Below are 20,590 nucleotides of genomic sequence, written 5' to 3'. Positions count from 1 at the left end.
TAAATCTGAAAATCGCCATTAAACGAAGAAGGTTTATAGATGATCTTTATTTTCAAAAAAACTAATTCATCTTCACAAAAATCTTTATTCAGATTCTAATCAAATTTTTTTTCTATCAGATTTTAATTTGAATTCATATTTTACCTCCATGTTTTTTTAGATTTGAGCTGCTGAACATCGAGGTTGAAATAATTGAATTAGGGCACAATCTACACTTACAAAGTGTAGACTTATTGCCCTTAATTTTCTTTATTTGTGGTTTCATACAGGAAGGGCATAATTGAAATAGATTATTATTGACAGAATCTTTTTAAATAAATTATAATATTAGAGAATAAATAATAGCATACCATGATTGATTCAATATTAATAGATTAACAATCTTGACTGTATAATTCAACAACAAAAATATATTAAATAAAAAATGAAGAACTTTAGCGATTGATCTGATTTAAAAACTCAGCTTAAATTAAATTTAATCAAATATAATAATTTTTAAGAAAAAATTAATGTTTTGTGTTAGTTACTCAAAAAAACGGGTTATCTGTTATCTTTTGAAACAAAAACGAAAGACCTTTCCTTTTTCACAAAAAGGTAAAGCCGTTAGACCTTACCTTACAGCACTAATAAAAGTGCATGTTCTTTCCAAATTAGAGCCCTTCCCAATTATCTTTATATTACATTTAAAATTATCATCACTGCATAATTTTAAAACAATATGACAAAAAATATCAAATAATACATCGGGGATTTGTCTTAAAACCTTGCTAAATCAAACAATAACTTTTAAATTTTTTATAAAAAAATTAGTAAAATATAATACAATATTTTATTTCCCTCCTTCTCCAATAAACGATATTTTATTTAAAATAATTTAAATTCTCTTTACCTTTATCTGATAGTGTTTATTAATTCTGGAAAAAATATAGCTTTTATTAATACTTTGTAAAAAGATTTTCTAGCTTTATTCAAAATGAAGATTTTCAAAAAACAAAGTTTCCAAAAGTGCATACATATTAAATGCATAAACCTTAATCATGGATAACCTGATTAATAATTGCTTAAAATATTTGCCAGCAAAATTATACAGTATTTAATGGTTTGTGAATTGATGTAATAATGGGTTAAATTCAAGGAAGTTATATATTTAATGGTTTGTGAATTGATGCAATAAAAGGTTATATTCAAGTGAGTTATAGTTAAATTATCAGCGATAGTTGTCATCGATTAACCACAATTTTTCATATTTGTAGAATTAAATTCGACATTAGTTTCGTCATCAAAATTTATCTTATGATTATTTTCAGATTGTTTCACGTGATGCGATGCGAAGCTAAGTTTGTCACGGTTGAATTCAATAGGTATCATCCCTAAATCTCCATCAAACCTATTTTTCGTGATCTAAACATATGAGTAAAATAAAAAATTATAAATCAAATTCAATTCATAATTAGTCATTCATAGGTTCATATTACAAATTGACTTTACTGATCAATTTTTTTTTCACAGGTCGATTCAATTCAGAGACTTCATGGGCCGGATATGGGTCTAATATTATATTTTCTAACAGGCCTGGGCCGGGCCTGGATTAAAAAAAATTTTTTAATGGGCTTGGGCCTAAAATTATTAAATTTAAATTAGATTATTTAAAACAGTTGCTAATTTAAAGAAATATTGCCTTTTTTTCTTCTAATAATAATAAATTTCAATATTGTAAACAAAACGATTGTCTAAATATATTTAAATATTGTTTATTTCATTAAATAAAAAAAAATTAAATTTTTGGATATGAGCATGAGTGGGGTTTGGGAAATTTTTTTGAAACTTATGGTCTTGGGAATTTTTTTTAACATTAGATATAGGCCGGGCAGGGCTTGGGCCTAAAAAAAATTTTACTGCGGGCCTGGGTCGGGCTTGGTCAAAAAATTAAGGCCCGTGAAGGTCTCTGATTTAATTATAAACTAATATTTTTGTTTAGTGGTTATTTCATGACTAAAAAAGTTGTTTTTTGTGTTTGTAACCTGGATATATTTCTTTTTAGGCATATGAGACATAGAACTTTTTTCTTGGAGGATTAAAACATTGTCAGCTTCTTGAGTCGCCTTTATTCCACCAAATATAGACTGATTGGTCAATTCCTCCGATATTTCCTTACCATATTAATTAATATATTTTTTTTGTCGGATATTTATTTATATTTTTTGTAATTATATTTTTTTGTGATAACTTTCAAAAGTACTTTGTATTTAAGATGCCACAAAATAAAAAGTATTTGTATCGATTAATTGAAAGAGATACAATTTTAAAATTATCAATAATTAAACTTGTGATAGAAAAAACTATAATATTCTTACCTTATTATGTCTAGTGAAGGTCAAATTTAATTGGTATAAAATTATAGATGCGTCTCATTATTTATTTGTCAAAAGGAAATCAAAATGGTCTAAACATCTTCTTACTCATAATGAACATCTCTCCTTATTATCTGAATCTTGACCAAGGTCTTTTGCTCTGCTATTTAAGATACCTATAAAATGAACTATATTAACCAATATTTAACTTTTATAAGGTTGCACTTAAATGGTGTTAGGACCAGGAACTACTAATATATACTTAGGAAAAAGTCCGATTAAAAAAGAAAAAGTGTCAATCAAAAAAAAGGTTCCAAAAGAAAAGAAAAATTCTCATTCGAAAAAGGAAAATAGTTATTTTTTTAAATATTTTTTAAAAATATTATAAATTTTCTTGTCAAATTTTTTATTTTTCTTAATTTTCTCAGTTTTCGTTCTCTGTTTTTTAATCATTTTTTTAACTTTATAAATATAATTTCTTTATTTTGCTTTCTTCCCTTCTCTATTTTTATGTTATTTTTAATAATTCTTTCTTTTTTTTCATCCTACATTAACAATTTTATGATTTTTTTCTCCTTTAAATTTCACTTAATTTTTATTTCTCTTCGAAAATTAAATTTTTTCTTGTAAATATTTTAATGACTCTAATAATTGACGCGTTAATAAAGAATAGTATATTAAATGTTTTAAAAAAAGATATAAAAAACAAATTAAATAATCCGAACTCAAAAATGAAATAAAATATAGTTTACCCAACTGACTCACGTGCATGAAAGAAATTAAATCAAGAACAAGAAGAATATATTCTAATTGCAAAAATTTGGATGGTACTTTATACTTTAAAGAGTTAGGTGAAATGATAATGATATATGATGTAGAAATATCAAAAAATATGGTAACAAGGTTACTGACTGGATTTAAGTATAGTTAGAAAAGGGTATCACTACTTTCAGTTAGAGAAAACACCGAATCAATATATCGAGATTCACAAAGAATACCCAAATTGGTTTGTGGATATTGCCTATATGAAAGAAATATTTATTTTTATCGATAAGATGAGATATTCATAAATAAATAAAAAAGGCTATTAAAAATGTCCAAAGGATAAAGAAAATGAATTATAATATCATTACTGCTCCATAATTGGGGAATATTTGGATTAGAAATTTTGATGGCCCCTGCAACGCTATACAAATTAGCCACATTGTAAATGAAATATAAATCATTTTGAAGAAAGTAATATCATAAATATAATTTTTGTTATGGATAATGTTCCATTTCATAATAACCATACAAATAGGTACAATAAAATATTTACCACAATATCGCGCTTATCTTAATTCCATGAAAATGTGTTTTTTCTATGGAAAATTCTGTCAGAAATCAAAATACTAGTGAGAGGAATTAATTCGTTAAGAATGCAAAAAGTTATTTCTATGGAGTAGTGCTGCGTAATCGGCTAAAAACTACGCCTAAGCCTAATTAGGCTCAGCCTAACTGCTATATTGTAAAAATGTAATATTCTCTTTAATATAATTTATTAGTGATTTTCACAATCTTCTTTGTAAATACATCTTTTATTGAGGAATTATATTGTAAATTTTATTTTTTTTAAAAATTATCTATTTTTTATTAAATGAGGTGGATTTTATCAAACTTTTTTGATGTTATTTTATATGATCTTTTTAAGGATAATATTTTAATGTGACAATTGTCATAATCGTTATTTTATAAGTTTTTTGAATTTTTTTGAAGAAAATAGGTTAAAATAAGTATTAATAACATGTGTAAATAAAAATTTAGTGAAGATGTACCAATGAAAAGTGACAATTGTCATAATCGTTATTTTTAAAGTTTTTTGACGACAATATGTTAAAATAAATATTAATAACATGTGTAAATATAAATTTAGTGAAGATGTACCAATGAAAAGTGACAATTGTCATAATCGTTAATTTTAGAGTTTTTTGACGAAAATGTTAAAATAAGTATTAATAAGATGTGTAAATATAAATTTAGTGAAGATGTACCATAGAAAAGTGACAATTGTCAATAATCGTTATTTTTAAAGTTTTAGGAATTTTTTTGACGAAAATATGTTAAAATAATTATTAATAAGATGTTTAAATAAAAATTTAGTGAAGATGTACCAATGAAAAGTGACAATTGTCATAATAGAATTTTGACTAATATAATTTTAGCCGATTTATAGGCTTAGTTGGACGATTTTTAGGCTTACCTAATTAGACATAGCCGATTTTTTCACCTAAAAACTCGGCTAAGCCGTTTTGTAGTCGGCTAAAATTATCCGATTATGCAACTACGCAACACTAATATGGAGACCTATATTTTAAAATGTAGAAGAGGGGAAATTATTAATATAAATTTTTGTTTCTTACTATATATGTTAGCCGTAATATATTATTTTTCAACTTTAAATCATTTTTTGAGCGCGTTTTTTAATTTTTAAAATACTGATTTTTCTGGAAATATATTCCAGCCTCTATCTTATGAATTGTAGGTAATTTTACCATTAAACTTAGAGTCATTTATAATTTATATAAAATCTATGTAAATTGCGAATTAAATTAGGTTAAAAAGTTCATGACACTAATATGAAATTCTTATTTTAAAAAACGCACTATGATTCAAAGTTGAAAAAATAACACATTGCCGCTAATATATATACATCGTAATTGTAATGAAATAATTTGAAATGCAAAAAATATTAATAAAAAAAATTTAATTACCAAAGAGAAATAAAAATTAAATGAAATTTCAAAAATAAAAATATAAGGAGAAAAAAAATCATCAAAAGTCAAAAAATTGCTATATGTAAGATGAAAAAATGGTTAAAAATTGGGAATTGAACAAAAATGACAGGAAAAATAATTATATTATTTTTAAAAGACAAAAATGAATGAACAAAAATAAGAAAAAAAAATTGAGAAAATTTTTACTAAGCCTTTGAATTTTTTCCTTTTATGATTGAGACTAGTGTTTGCAACGGTCCGGTCCAGTCCGGTCTTATTAGACTTTTCGGTCCTGTGGGACGGTCCCGTCCAACAACACGGTCCCACGGTCCGGTCCGACCGAAGACCGATTAAAGAATATAAAAGTTTACTATAAATTGCTTTATAGTTAATGTGTATGTACATGAACATATAAAATATGATTATTTAATGCCTAACACTATATAATATCTAATTCATCGTTTACTTTTTATATTCTTCCGTTTCATTAAATTCAATATTCATAGTTTACTTTTTATATTCTTCTTTGATTAGGCATTTGTGTATAATATAATAAAAATGAATTGATGATATAATTGAAATATTAATAGGGTAATTTAACTATTCATTTTTAATAAATTTAAATGCAGAATAAAACTTTTGTAGCTTTATAAAAAAAAATTTTTAGGTGGGACCGGACCGCCTGGACCGGACCGGACCGACGGTCCCACGGTCCGGTCTCATTTGACTTAACGGTCCATCGGTCCGGTCCCATTTTAGGAAAAAAAGACCGGACCGGACCGTTGCAAACACTAATTGAGACGTTTCCTTTTTTGGATAGGAAACCCTGTAAGAACTATATTAAAATAAAATTTAAAACCATACAATGAGAAGATATTAAAACTAAAAAAAATATATATATAAACTCCATAGAATTATGGATTGATGATAAGTTTGATCTGCATATTTAAACCAATCCTGGCGCAGATAAAAGTATTCTTTTGGATAGCCAGAGAGCTTTTTTCCTACTGATTTTTAAAAGGCGATGGTCTCATGTCCGAAATTTTTTTAAAAAACGCAAAAATAGTAAAAACAAAAAACTTTCTTTATTACTGATAATAAATTGAATAGTTGCCGATTTTTTTTGTCCTAAATCAATATGGAAGCCTTTGAGACTTTAAAAAATGGGTCCAGTCTTTTGATTTCGGTCCGGCCTTTGACCTTCATTAGTATATACATTAAGTGAATCCCGGAAAAAACCCCCAGGAAAATATACCCTCAGGAAAAAAAACCCCTGGATTTTTTTTCCCATATTTATAGAATTTAATTAAAACCTAATAATATTGTTGTTAAACGGCTAACTCAATATTTTAGCCAAAAAAATATTGCTTATGCCTCGAGATTTTGATAATATATGTCTAAACCTTTGTTCCTTCTATGAGTAAATTCTTCAGGCTTGCGTAATATTTTTCGGGATTAAATATTAAGTTAGCCGTTTTTAAAAATCGGCTCAAAAATAGCCACAACACTACCTAATAATATAGACATATTTTTATTTGGATTATAATGGATATATACACATATTTATAATGTATAGATAAATTAGTATTTTAGAAAAAAATATTATAAATAAGCTAAATTTATTTAGGCCCTAATTCATTATTTAAAGATTACTCATATACCCTTCCATAAAAAATACTTAAATAAGATAAAATGCTGAAGTTCAAATCGGTACTGAGAAAAAATACCCCAGTAAAATAACCCATGTATTTCTTATTTTAGTAAAAATTATTTTCTATAGTAATAAATACAAAATCCATCCTTAATTACGAAATTAGTAGACTAAATTTGACAAATTTTGTAATAAAATATATTAATTTTATTGATAAATCATGATTATGTATATACAAATTTAATAATTTAGAATAATAATTATATTGATTAACATCGAATATTGTAGGAAATCACTCTTATAAAATCTGAAAGGCTTCGCACCCCATCACGATATTCCTCGCAAAGTTTCTTTAACCGAATTTGAGTATTATAACTCTGCGATTTTTTTTTCAGTGTCCAACTATCTACATACCATTCAAGTTTAGTTTCATCGGTAGCACCTCGCATTCCATTTTTTTAATCAATACCCAGATTGATGGGTGTTTATTCCCAACCAGATTAGAAAAACGATGACTTTCGCATTGATTATTTGTGCGTTCTTCGTGGGATAGAGTGCTCTGATTCACGTTCCAAGTTTCTGAAGAAAATCGAGGCTCAATTCGACGTGTTTGAAATTGAGAATTGCTTCTTGTGACAAATTCTATAAATATTTTAAAAAAATCCGGGGGTTTTTTTTCCTGGGGATTTACTTTCCGGGTATTTTTCCCAAGGGTTTTTTTTGGTTCCCCTTCTAAATCGCTAAAACAATTGGGATATTGGATGATATTTCCCCATTTTAGCGATTTTTTTTAAATTTTCAATTTAAATGCAAGTGTTTTCTCTTAGCATCTATTAATATTAATTTCAAATTTACTTTTAAAATTTTCTAAGAGATATAAGCTAGATTCCCATTATCCCTTTTTTTCCTATTACCACATTAAGTCTATAAGTCTATGGCTATATCTCAAGTTCAAGTGGAATGGAGATTGATTAAGATTTTGACTATAGTAATAATAATTTATTTGTGTATAATTTAGAAATTTTAAAAAAAGTCTGTTTGCAATTATACACTATTAGATGGCAAATTATAATAATTATTGATGGAAAAATATTTAAAAAAAAATGTTGTTACTTGATTTGCAATTATTTAATATTTGTATCTAATTGAAAAAGTTTAAAAGTATTTTGTATTTAAATTACTTTTTAAACGTATATATTTTTTTGGATATTTACCATACCTGATTATGATTATATTTATAAGTGATTTTAGGTTAATTTTATTAGGATTAAAAAAATCCTATTTTATATCTGTTCGCCTGGGAAAAATCTTTAAAATATTAAAGAAATTCCTATCTTATAGTAATAAAAACACTAAGCCAAAAGGAGTTAAAAATAGAACTGTAACTAAACAAAGGGAAATTGTGATTTTTTTATTTTTTTCGAGACTGGTTAGACAGTAAATTTTAAATAGGTAAAAGAAAGGTAAAAGAAAAAGAAAAAAAGAAGAAAGGGGAAGGTAATAAAAGAGAAACTAAAAGGGAAATGAAGGAGTGGCTTTATGAAGTGATATCAATATGGTAAGAATTGTATATTATTTACAATTCCTTAGATTTAAATTATTTTTTATATAGGTTTTCAAAACCAGGTCCGTTAAAAATTTGCACAAGTTGTCGGCTCGTTAAAGTTTTCAAATTTCTTTGTATCAATTTTTCAGTCACATTTTTAATATCTATATCAAATTTTTTCCCAATGTCATTTGGCGCTTATATCTCTCCTTCTATGGTTATCTATATCTACAACAACCTTTTTAAAAATCTATTATGGTAAATATCTATATAGTGCATTTGTAATTGAAATCATATCAAAAAATTGATTAATTTTTGTGAATTTATTATATTATTTACAGATTTAGTATTTTAGTTAACCAGCTCTTACAATACAAAGAAATAAGCATATTTTAACTTATTTTCAAATAGAATCAAGATATTAGCTCAAAATTTAAAAAAATATATTAAAATTTTAATTCACAGGCTGGCTTAAAATTCTAAGCAGATTTTAAGAAAAATCAGAGATTTGTAAGACCATGGCTAATATTTTATGTATATTTTCCGACCCAGCTAGTAAATTATTTCTCACAAATTGAGTGGCCCAACCTGTTTTAATATTTTTTAAAAAAAATTAGGGCCCGACAGTTTCATTTTTTTTAATTTCTCGGCCCGGCCGGAGGGTAAAGTTTTTGGACGGGCAGGGCTTTGCAGATCTCTAATTACTTATAAAATTGTAATCAATTAAATATATGATGAATTTTAAATAAATATATTATTAATTGTGTACGACGATTAATTGTTTGTTTTGTAAAATATATATATACTGCGGTACAAAAGGTAAAAAGTTGTTAAATTTATAATAAAAATTGATTTCATCACAATGGCGCAGTCGTTTCAAATGGAGAAATATAATATAAAGGAGTGCAATATGGAAGTTTATTTATCAAAAAAAACTTCCATATTTAAAATCGCAAAAATAGAAGATAAAAAATCATTTTTATTAGCGAATATTGGATTAAAGGCTTATTCTAAATTATTTAATTTGTGTTTGCCAAAGACATTAGAGGAAATATCATATGATGACATAATTAAACTTTTAAAAAATTATTATATGAAGAAGACAAACTTCCTATTAGAAAGATATTATTTTTTTAAAATGGAACAAGAAAAAGATGAAACCATCATTAATAAATTAAAGATAAAGGCAAAGACGTGTGAATTTAAAGATATGTATAATACAGTATTGCGGGACAAATTAGTGTCAGGAATTAATAATGGAAAAATATTAATGAAATTAATTAACACGCAGGACTTAACATGGGAAAGTGCAATACAAATCGCGACCGCAATGGAGACTACAGAAATGATGTCGTATGAAAAATTATCTGCAGAGAAGGAGATAAATAAAATCTCAAAAACAGTAACAAGGGAGCAGTATGACAAGTACAAATCAGTACCAAAAATTATTTGCTTACAAAAAGTATGCAGAAGGAATCGTGGAAAGAAGGAATATATTCGAACGATGTTCCAGAAAATGAGCGAGAAAGTTTTGAGGATTGGGAATTTCCAGAGGAGTCTCGAGAAAAATTTAAGGTGAAATTATTGATAGATAAAATTTATATTAAATTTTTAATTGACACAGGATCGGCAGTCTCCATTTTGAATATAGAAGACGTTTACCGTTTAAAAATACCAGTAACAAAAACGGATATTATTTTAAAATCTTATAATAATGTAATGATCAATATGTAAGTGTATATTACCCGTTAATTATATGAATAAAGTTATATATCATGAATTTATTATTGTAAACAATGGGATTAACTTGATAGGTAGAAACCTAATAAACAAATTAAAATTAATAAAAATTAATCAATGTAATATAGTTAATGAGGTTTGGGAGGATAATATTGTACATAAATTTTCCTTATTATTCACTAAAAAATTAGGTTTACTAAGAGGTTTTAAGGCCAGTTTAGCGGTAAAATCTAACCACAGTTTCAATATATGAAAAGTAGACCGATACCATTTGCGTGGAAGGCAAAACTCGAAACGGAATTACAACGACTGGAATTTATGGGAGTTTTAGAAAGACTAAAATACTCGAATATCGCTTCTCCGATTGTACCCGTATTGAAGAAAGATGGATCTTTACGAATTTGCGGTGATTTCAGACAAACGGTTAATGCAAATATTTTGATAGATAAATATCCTTTACCCAGAATTAATGAATTATTAGCCACACTAGGTAATGGGTGTAAATATACAGTATTAGATTTATCCGAAGCGTATTTTCAAATAGAGTTAGATGAGGAGGCAAAAAAGCTGTTAGTAATCAACACGCCTAGTGGATTGTATCGTTTCACACGACTTCCGTTTGGGGTAGCCTCAGCGCCAGCGATTTTTCAACAAGCAATGGATTCATTATTAAAGGGATTACCTGGAGTAGCGGTATATTTGGACGATATATTAATTACGGGGGAATCAATTGAGAGTCATAAGAAAAATTTGATAAATGTATTACAGACGTTAGAAATAAACGGTATGAAATTAAATCTAAAAAAATGTGATTTTTTTAAAGAAAAGATTGAATTCTTAGGTCATACCGTTAGCGAAGAGGGAATTACGACAACAAATAAGAATGTCAATGCAATTTTAGACGCACCATTACCAAAAAACGTCAAAGAATTATAAGCTTTTATCGGTATAATAAATTATTATCAAAAATTTATAAACAATTTTTCGACTATTGCCGCTCCATTATATAGGCTTTTAAGGAAAGATGTGCCATGGAAATGGACAAATAATGAAACAATAAGCACCAATTTTAACACATTATAATCCGGAAAAACCGATAATTCTAGCTGCTGATGCGTCTCAACATGGAATAGGATCAGTTATATCTCATATCATTAATAACGAGGAAAAACCGATTGGATACGCGTCTCGAACATTAAATGCTGCCGAACGAAATTACAGTCAGATAGAGCGTGAGGCTTTAGCAATTATATTTGGATTAATTAAATTTAAACAATATTTAATTGGCAGACATTTCATTATCATTACTGACCATAAAACCCTAATATCGTTAATTAATCCACATAAAAGAATAACAGATATGTCATCAAGATTAGTAAGATGGTCATTACTACTAGCAAATTATGATTATGAATTGCAACTTCGAGGGACGAAAAAAAATAGTAATGCGGATATGCTTTCCCGGTTTCCAATTGACGGTAAACCATCTGCTTGGGAAGAGTTAGATATTAATTTAATAGTATCGGATGCTCCACAATTTATTTCAGCGTTAGATATAAAAGCACACACGAGAAATGACCCGGTATTATCAAAGGTTTCACGTTACCTTACAACTGGATGGCCAAAGATGATAGAGGAAAATCTTAAACCGTTTTTCCAGGGCCGAAATGAACTCACGATGGAGGCAGGGTGTATATTATGGGGCTTAAGAACCATAATTCCAAAAAAATCACAAGTAAATATTTTGTCTTTTTTACATATGGGGCATCAGGGTTATACTAAAACAAAATTATTGGCACAAATAAACCATGGGGAAGAATTCATTTAGATTTTGCCGGACCAATTAACGGAGATATATACCTAGTAATAATAGATAGTTTTAGTAAATGGCCTGAAATACAAAAAATGACGACGAATAATTTTACTGAAGTAAGAAATTTGTTGTTAAGACTTTTTGCTATTTTCGGTTACCCCGATACGATTGTTACGGATAATGGCCCCCCATTTCAAAGTAGAGAATTTAGTTTATTTTGCAAACAATTATCAATTAAAAATGTATATAGTGCCCCATACCACCCTAGAACCAACGGAGAAGCGGAGCGATTAGTACAAACTTTTAAAAATTTTTTAAAAAAACATAATGATTATAATAAAATACAAGATTTTTTGTTTAATGATCGAAATACGCCACAAATAACCACAAAACAATCACCAAGTTCAATTATGCTTAAATTTCAACCCATAGAACCTTTACAATTAATAAAACCAGTTTATCCTCATCCATATATACCTCAGTTACCAGGTTTTTTTAATATAAATGAAAAAATATATGCAAAGGATTTTAAAAAAGATAATTGGATACCAGGTATCATCGTTAAAAGAACAGGACCAATGACGTTTTTAGTTGAAACTAAATTAGGGGTATGGAGAAGACATATTAATCAGTTAAAACATAGGTTCGACAACTCAGAATTAAAAAATAGAGAGGAGGGAAGAGAAGAAGAAACGATGCAAACTACACCACAAATGAATGAAAATGAGCCCATACAAAACTCAATGACTAAAGACATTGATCCTATACACGAATTGGTGACCAAAGACATTGACCCAATACAAGACTCAATAAACAAAGAGACCATCATAAATGATAAGATGAAAATCGACAGTAATGAGCAAACGGTGGTAGAGAACGAAAGTACAAGCAGCCGTTATCCAAAACGGATAAGAAAACAATTTATACCGTTTCAAATCGAGAGCCCAAAAAAGGAGAGAATAGATGTAATAGAAACAATTAGCCTCAAAGGCAATTAAATATATGATGAATTTTAAATATATATATTATTAATTGTGTACGACGATTAATTGTTTGTTTTGTAAAATATATATATACTGCGGTACAAAAGGTAAAAAGTTGTTAAATTTATAATAAAAATTGATTCCATCACAAAAATATTGAATTTTACTTTCGTGCTGTTTCTTTATTTGTCTTTATATATTTGATTTTCGGATCGGGTTAGGAATATGGAATCAATTTTCGGATCGGGTTGGGAATATGAAATTAATCTTATGTTCAAGTTAATGTCGATACGGGATTTAAAAACTTCCTCTAGATAAATTAAATCTGGATTATTGGGAGAATCAGGAATTTAATATCCTGATTCCTTACCATTATATTTGATAACTAAAAATATGCTTAACCTTCCTTGGGTGTATGATCAAGGTGATGTGAACGTTGAAAGAGGTGGCGAATTTGCGGAAAGCAGCGATTATGGCGTCTTGTTTGAAAAATCTGTCGAAAGAAGAAACCGAGGTCTCATCTCCCATCATGAATTGCAAATTGTCAATCACGATGTGGGATATATCATACAAGTATACGGCCTGGGACATGCACTTATATTTTTAAGTTGTTGTTTTATTATGATTGAAATATACAGTCATAGATGAATATAAATATTTGTAAATATTAAGTTATATTTTATATTTCGATTTATAAAATTAGATTTTTGTAAAGTCATTATGTATTGCGTTTGGTAAGTTATTTTTATATTATTTTTTTTACAATTAGGAGCTTCACTATAAAAGGAGAGCAAATTGTAATGTAAAATCATTATAATAATTATTACTTCATTTTATTTTAATAAAAGATTATTATCAATTATTCAGTTTCTTCCATTTTAATTTAATAAAGAATTCTTATTGTGGACAACCACAATACTTTTAAATTTACTATCTAAATAAAGGAATAAATTACTGATAGAATTTATTACAAACATTTTCTCACTCTAATTGTACTAACCCAGTATATTAATTTTAAAAATTTATGAGGCACCATTTATATTCTCAAATTAATTCTAATTAAACTCTTTATGATTATTTAGGCCAGTAAATAATCATATCATAGTGATAATCAACTATTTGCTACTAACCATATTCCAAATATTAGTCAAGAGCGTGTATAACTTCAAACTGTACTAAAATATTATATGTGAATGAATGAGAAATAAATATTTATTAATAAATTTAAATTATTTTTATCTTTAATCTACATATAGCGTTTTTTTTTACTCAAACCCCCTTACTTTTCTTCATGTAGATACTGTATGTTAAATATTTAAAAATGCCATCGATTTAAAAATTCCACTTTTATTTTAAAATATACCAATCAAAAAAATATATAACTAAGTAATATTAAAATAGACCCATTAATAATTTCTCTAGAAAGCATCATGTAATTCCTAATGGATAGCTTTAATAACGAGGGTAAAATGACATTAAATTATTTTTTTAATTTAGAAATTCTTTCCGATATATACTTTATACTAAAAGAAATTGGATTAAATACCTGTATGAGCGATTTAGCGAAAAGCAAATAAAAAGATCCAAATTAAATGGATATGATGGGCTTCGACAATATATCATAATGTCTAAAAATTCCTAACTGTGATACTTCATTCTAAAACCGAGTGTGAAAAGGACTTTCATGTTATGATTTTGATCATAGCAGATAAACGAACGAGTTTAAGAGTAAATAATTTTTCAAATTTAACGTTCATATATAATAATAGACCTTCGATATCGGATGGATTCCAGATCCATGTATCAAAATTTTGAAAAGTAATCATCGGGGGAGAATGATTTTAAAGAAAAATACAGCCTAAGAAAACGAAAAAAAAGATTTATGGGAATTTTTTAAATTCATATTTGTTTTAATTTGTATAGATATAGGTGGTTATACATTTTTATTAAAATTAAAAATTTTATATATATATCATTTTTTTTTTATAATATTTAAAAAAATAGTGGCCCACCCACCCCACCAAGTTTTTAAGCATAAACCACTGAGCATATGGGATAAAATTTGGTCTCTAAACCCGGATTCAAGCAAATTAACCTATTTCAATTTAGAATTAATTCAAATTTGATTACTTCAATGATGTTCTTAATATTGACTGCTCCTTGATGTGTCATATAATACATAGACAACCTCTCGAATTCATTGGCATATTTATCGAAAATCTGTATATTTTTATCAAGATTGATCCTAAAATTTAAAAAGGAGATAAAAAAATACATAATTCATAAATTTCGGATTTTATTGTACATTTAAATTAATAAAATATTTCGGGGTACTTAAAAATTATTATAATATCTTTAATCATATTATCCTTAATTCTAGGGCTATTAACCCGAACTCTGATATTTTACAGAACCAGAACTCCACAGCTTTTTTAAAATTTAGGGTTATGGTTCAAGAATTTTTTATAAAATTTTTTATTTAGTATTTTTACTAATTTTTTGTTTAAATTATAAAAAAAATTGAACATATTTAAAAATATATATTAAATTATAACATGTAAAATATTTGTATAGTAGAAAAAACATATTAAATATTAAATTTGTTTTTTTTTATTTTCAATATTAGAAACATATTTTGTGAACGTCGTATTTTATTTTAGTATATCCATTTAATGTAAATTTTTCTGGACACCGAACCCTAAACCTGGTTCAGAGATTTCTCACTGACCCAAACCTTTCTTTTTAGAGGGGAGTTCACATCTGTGCTTAGTGCAATAAACATTTTTAAAAAACGATTTGTTCGTCCTATCCATTGGCAAAAATTAAATATGTAGGAGTTCAAAATGTATTTATAAAAAATTAAAGCGTTCCAATTAACGCCTTTACGTTCACTCAAATCTATAAATATATTTTTTTAATTTTACTTTAAGGGTCAAAATTTTTAAAAAAGAAAAGAAGCTAGATCTTTTAACCGAGTGTTCATAATTTTGAGACAACAGATCTTAATAAATCGCTAACTGATTATTATAGGGTTCTGTGCCCTCTTAAATTAATTTTTCAGGAGAGCGATTTTAAAAATATGGGTAGAATAAAAAGATATATTGTGATAATGCAATTTTAGATAAAGTCAGAAGAAAGGAAACTAAAAGGTTAGGATATATGAATGTGAGGGCAAAATATTGGAGTGGTATGTCAATTCCGAAGGAATTACATTCAAAAACAAAAAATATTTTAAAAACTAAAATTTCATATTGTTTTATCCCCTGTCTTAATATTACTAAAATCGATATTACTTTAAAAAAATTCATTAATCTTTATAAAAAGGTTGGTGAATTGACTATTTATCTACTTACTTTATTCACTAAGAATTTAGTTCATCCTATCTTATGTACTATGGCTAGAGCCCTGCAAGGTAATTTTTTCGCGGCCCGAACACCTTTAAAAAAAATTTGCTGTCCGAGTTCATGAGCACAAATTTTTTGTACCAACCTTGATTAAAATTATTATGAAATGTAAGTTTTCATCTTAAGGCTAAACCCAATCCCTGCCCTTTTAAAAGTATATTTTGCTTAATTTATATCAATTTTAAAAAGTGAGTTCAATAATATAATTAAATTTAAAATTACGTTTAAGATGTTAGCCTTTCCCCGTTAAAATGCTTTCGCGACAAAAAAATTATTTTGTGAACCGGTAACGTAAAAAAATATAGATAAGCGGTTTGGGATAGAGAATTAAAATGATATAATTATATTTAAAATTACGTTTTAGATGTTAGCCTTTCCCCTCTTAAATGCTTTCTCAAATTAAAAATACCTAAAAAAATTTATGTTTCTCATTTACTTCTTTATCAAGTAATTACAATATATTTATACTTAATTAATATATAAAATTATAACCAAATATTAATTTAAAAATTAATATAATAAAATTAATTTTTAAAAACCGTAAATTATTTCAAAGAATTAATAAAAAAATTGAAAAGATCTTAAAATTTCCATATTTTAATATATTATAATGTAATGTTATTATAATATTTTTTCTCTAAAAAAAGCAATAAATCAATCAAATATCTCATTAATCATTTTCTTTGTTATTTTTATTTTCAATATTATTTTTTAGCCTTTCGTATTACCAAGCCTTTCGACTTTTAGACCTTGCTTAAATAAAATTATACAAAACTAATATATTATAGGAAGAGATATTTTTATAATAATTTTTTATTTATTTTTAAAAAGAATTGATTTTCAAAATTTTGATCAGATAAACAAAGAGTGCTCAACACATCTTTCGCCTTGCTAAACACATTTCAACTGGCGCAGAGAATGGGAGGATTGTATTATATTTAATAAGTAAAAATTTTAATTGGGGGGATTTATCAAAAATTAAAGAATAATTCTTATTTTGAAAAAAGCTTAATAGATCATCTTCAAAATAATCTTCATTCAGATCATCATCAATTTTTATTTTATCTTCATCAAAAAATATAATCTGATAAGTGTGTTGTTTTTTCAAGGAATCAAAGTCTTCATTTTCTTAAATTGAAAATAAGTCCAAGCTTTCTACCTTCATTGACCTCTAATTTTATCCAGGGCCAATCCAATTATTCAATTTAAATAGCTGGTGAATTATTTCTGATAGTATAGATTCATTATAATCAAGATATAAATTGTAAACAATATTTCAGTGTACATTTTATCTATGTCTTGCAGGATTGCATTAATAAGTGGCTTATAAAACTTGAAATTATTTAAAGCATTTTTTAAAGTAATATCAAAATAGTTATCGTGGGTGTGAGATATCCCAAATGTTCGACAATCGAATAAGTCGTAGCAACAGGTTTCACAACATATAAAATCATATATATACATATTTTTTAACATTAACCATACAATATATATCTATGAACAGCTTGACGTTATCTGAAAATCTCTGTAATTCGGATTTATCAAAATATTCGTCAAATTGGCCATTCTCCTTAATAAAACTATAAATAGTTTTAAAAAAAAGAGTTCTATCTTGTTATAACTGGTTTAATAAGATATATTCTCATTTTTTCCTTAAAAATTCACAGTTTGGAAACTGCCAATGTTTATTACACAATTCAGGAAATATTTGAATTTCTTTATTTGTAAAAAATCATATTGGCGCCAGGGTAGGTTAAATCATCTTCAACTTAAAAAATATGTACAATTGACATATAATTGATTCAATATAAATTAGATTAACAATCTTGACTGAAAATTTAACCACAAATTTTTTTGCTTTAAATCGCGATTTCTTTTTGATTTAATTTAAACCAAATACTAATGTTTAGAGAAGTTATCGATTTTGATTGAAAAATACATACATCATGTTTTTTTTACCTTAGTATAATATTTCTTTGTAAATAAAAAGTTAATGCATTAGGAGAAGGGTCAGGAAATTATTGAAAAAATATATTGATAAGTCATGAGCTAATTTGATATTTTGTCAAATTAAAATTAGACTTTCAATCAAAAATTCGATATGTGCAAACTGTGTAAATTTTTTTAGCTAGTCTACATCAGTGAGTCAGAAAGAAAATCATTAATTTTATAAAACGAATACTATTATGAATATTCTCAAATAAAACTGTTTAGCCAAATTTAAAAATTTTGTTTTTTGACTAATAAAATGCTGGTTTTAATTATTTAACTAGTGTTATTTCCAAATTGGGTGTCCTGATGCATTAGCCATAGGGTTGGCAAATAAAAATTTGATTTAAATCAGTATTTTAAATAAAATTCTATTCACTAAATTTGATCGAAACAATATAAGGAAAAAAAAAAAAATTTTTAGAATTTAATAATTTTTATATGAAAAATGTTAAATTATACTAGGAATCATTACTTATTAGAAGAAAAAAAATTATATATCATTGTTTCATTTTTGACATAATTAAAATGAAGGGAGGGGGGGGGGTGATTTAAATCAGTATTTTAAATAAAATTCTATTTACTAAATTTGATCGAAATAATATAAGGAAAAAAAAGAAATTTTTTTTAGAATTAAATAATTTTTATATGAAAAATGCTAATACTAGGAATCATTACTTATTAGATTAAAAAAATTATATTTCATTGTTTCATTTTTAACATAATTAAAGGGGGGGGAGGGTTCTAATTCAGTGAAGAATTTCTGAACCGGGTTTAGGTTCAGGATTTTCAGTCCAGAAAAAAAGACTTTAAAAATTTAGTAAAAATAACAGGACAACAGTTTTTTTTTAATTTATTTTACTATATTTAGCATTTACCATAAAAATAATTTTATCGTTATAATTAAAAAAATACAATACAATATAATTTAAAAAATAATATTCTATTTGTTTTAAAATTTAAGAGAATTATCATATGTTCCAAAATTTAGAGTTAAAATTAAAGATCGATTTTTATCCCTAACTTTGACAGTGCATTGTTACTCGACATAGGTATTTGAATTTAATTGTTTATAAGAGAAACCTAGTTTTCCTTGAAATAAACTCCATATGATGAAAATACTCAACTGAAGCTGCTGATTGTTTATACTATGAATTAAATGTACCTACTAACCATAATTCATTTTTTTTTATTTAATCTGAAAACAAAATTTTATTAAACGAGTCGGAAGCTTGAAATTTTACCAATTGATGGATAAGAGATTGGTTGAAGATATAAAATTACCGTTCCATAGCCATTTAAGTTTCATTGTTTGTTAAATTTGAAACATATTTGGGAGTTAAAAGATAGGATAAGAAATGTGTGGATGAAAGTATCATAATAATATTGAATTTTCAGGTTGGCGAATATAAAAACAACTATAATAATAATTAAATAATAAATTAATCTAATTTTTATATATAATTAATCTTTTTTTTAAATTTTGTCAAATAACCAAACATTTTAAAATTATTAGATTGCTTATTTAAAATATTTTTATACAATTGATTTATCCTCAGCAAAAGGTTTAATTAAACCATATTTATCATAATATAATTTAAAAACTAGCCACTATCAGAAAAAGGGAGAGGGAGAGTTTTAAAAATGTTAATTTTTAGGACATTCTAAACAATTGCCACAAAACTAATAATCAAGATTATTTTTAATTAAGAGTATTAATATTAATGAACATTTTAAATTTGGCTAATGCATACCCAATTGGGAAATAACAATAGCTAAAATTTAAAAAAATTTATATCTAATTAAATAAGATTAGTAGTACATTTACTACTTTTCATATAAAAATTTAATTCCAAAATAATCTAAGTCTTTGTCTTCCTTATATTAAGTATTTTGATAAAATTTAAAAAATATAATTTTATTAAAAATATAATTAAAATCACTGATTTTTATTTGCCAACCCTGGTCTTTTCCATATTTTTTAAGAAGAAATTTAAAGTAAAGAGTATCGTTTTGCGTTACCTTTCTCGAAAAAAAGAAACGCGTTATGCATAACTCGTAACCTCTAGAAGATGGTAACGAATGAAGTTTCTTTTCTTCAAAAAAGGTAACGCCATTAGTAACGACGTTACTTTTTATTTACAGCACTAGTTCTAATAAATAGTTATAACAAAATTTATATGATGATGAATTCTAATAATTATTTAATGTACCAAAAAAAATAATTTCAAAATAAGAAAATTATTCACCACCAACGTAGAAAATTTATGGCTATGCGCCTGCTAAATCAATAACTTGTCAAAATTTTAAGCACCCATCACATTATTAACCGGCCCATTTATTTTAAACTAGCGAATTGC

At 26.2% G+C, this 20,590-nt stretch overlaps 1 protein-coding gene across 4 annotated transcripts in view; it reads right to left on the bottom strand.

The window, feature by feature from the left end:
* Window positions 1-1,105: 1,105 nt before the first annotated feature.
* Window positions 1,106-20,590, bottom strand: part of LOC135926008 (twinkle mtDNA helicase-like) — a 36,835-nt gene continuing 17,350 nt past the window's right edge. For 3 of the 4 annotated variants that reach the window (XM_065461642.1, XM_065461643.1, XM_065461645.1), the window contains 4 exons: window positions 14,968-15,082; window positions 13,240-13,431; window positions 2,022-2,150; window positions 1,106-1,401 (listed from right to left, as the gene is read on the bottom strand). In XM_065461642.1, the coding sequence (XP_065317714.1) occupies window positions 1,228-1,401; window positions 2,022-2,150; window positions 13,240-13,431; window positions 14,968-15,082 (610 nt within the window). In that variant the 3' untranslated portion in view covers window positions 1,106-1,227. Of the gene's footprint in view, window positions 1,402-2,021; window positions 2,151-10,890; window positions 11,280-13,239; window positions 13,432-14,967; window positions 15,083-20,590 lie in introns of those variants that run through there. The other variant, XM_065461644.1, reaches the window with a different exon arrangement.

The sequence above is a fragment of the Gordionus sp. m RMFG-2023 genome, chromosome 3, assembly GCF_954871325.1.
Source record: "Gordionus sp. m RMFG-2023 chromosome 3, tfGorSpeb1-WG-v2, whole genome shotgun sequence".
Taxonomy (NCBI): Eukaryota; Metazoa; Nematomorpha; class Gordioida; order Chordodea; family Parachordodidae; genus Gordionus; species Gordionus sp. m RMFG-2023.
Note: the sequence above shows the minus strand (reverse complement) of the source record. Positions and strands in the feature narration are given on the sequence as shown.